Source organism: Acyrthosiphon pisum, chromosome A2, assembly GCF_005508785.2.
Source record: "Acyrthosiphon pisum isolate AL4f chromosome A2, pea_aphid_22Mar2018_4r6ur, whole genome shotgun sequence".
Lineage (NCBI taxonomy): Eukaryota > Metazoa > Arthropoda > Insecta > Hemiptera > Aphididae > Acyrthosiphon > Acyrthosiphon pisum.
The window spans coordinates 28,902,958-28,904,019 of record NC_042495.1 but is presented as its reverse complement, the minus strand read 5'-3'; the positions used below and the strand labels follow the sequence as shown (position 1 = coordinate 28,904,019).

The window sequence follows — 1,062 nt, the reverse complement described above, 5'->3', positions numbered from 1 at the left end:
TTTAAAAATTCGCATTTTATGTTTTTAACGCTAGTTTTTGGTTGTTAAATTAGAATCATGCAATATATATTATGTATATCGTATATAGGCAAATTAATAGGTATATAAATTACTTATAATGGACCTGAATAGTAAGTTCATATGAATGAATAGTTTATTCTTTTATAGGTATATATTTATTATTATGCAGATAATATAATTACTAATTAAATTGTTACAATAGTTGTGCTAAATAAAACAACTTTATTTTGATGATTGATGTTACTGGTTCATCGACTGTAGTGTAATGATGATAAGAATTTACCAACATCCAGTTTACTTTAATTTTTCCATTTTCATATTTATGAACGTCATTTTCTAAATTAAGAATGAAGGTTAAAATATTATATTTCATAAACGATATAATAATTTACAAATACTTTATATAATTAGCTCTTGTATTTTAATTTGCTATAAGCCTGTAAATGCAAATAACGCTTTAAACTACCAATTAAATTAATTTTAAAGTAATACCAATTTATATATTCTACCGTATAATATTTGTCGACGGGTTTAAACACTTGATAAGCCAGTCCGTTGTCTACTTTAAAAAAAAACAAACTCGTCTTCTTATTGTTTATTAATCGTTTTAATTTAACAAAATTTACAGATCACCGGTATTCTACTCACAATCATTGTTTTATCAATATGCGGATAATTATTTTTTGGTACTTGTGAAATGATATAATACCAAGATATATTTTATAATAAATTAGTTCATTTACTTGATAAAAAATATTATGTAAGTAATAAACTACATTATTGATTTTGTATAAGTGACAAAAATATATTGAAAATTCATTTGTATGTCAGACAAAACTAAAATTATTTCTTAAACAGTTGGAAGTGTGACAAACAGTGTAGATGGAAAACTGGGCCATGATGATTTGGATACAGATGAAACTCCAATTGAATATGTTGATCCGGGTTGCAGGTAGTTATCTGTAAGATAAATAATAATTTACACAGGTGTTTATTTAGGCATAAAAACTACAAAGAATTACAAGTATTAGTTATTACAAA

General features: G+C 24.1%; 2 protein-coding genes across 3 annotated transcripts in view; both read right to left on the bottom strand.

Annotated features, from left to right (window-relative positions):
- The window catches only part of LOC100163765, a 281,589-nt gene that overhangs the window by 118,096 nt on the left and 162,431 nt on the right, over nucleotides 1–1,062 (bottom strand). The window lies entirely within an intron of this gene.
- LOC100165112 (neural cell adhesion molecule L1) overlaps nucleotides 802–1,062 on the bottom strand; it is a 28,451-nt gene continuing 28,190 nt past the window's right edge. For both annotated transcript variants that reach the window (XM_029489460.1, XM_008185087.3), the window contains exon 10: nucleotides 802–981. In XM_029489460.1, coding sequence (XP_029345320.1) covers nucleotides 865–981 — 117 coding nt within the window. In that variant the 3' untranslated portion in view covers nucleotides 802–864. The remainder of the gene's footprint in view (nucleotides 982–1,062) is intronic.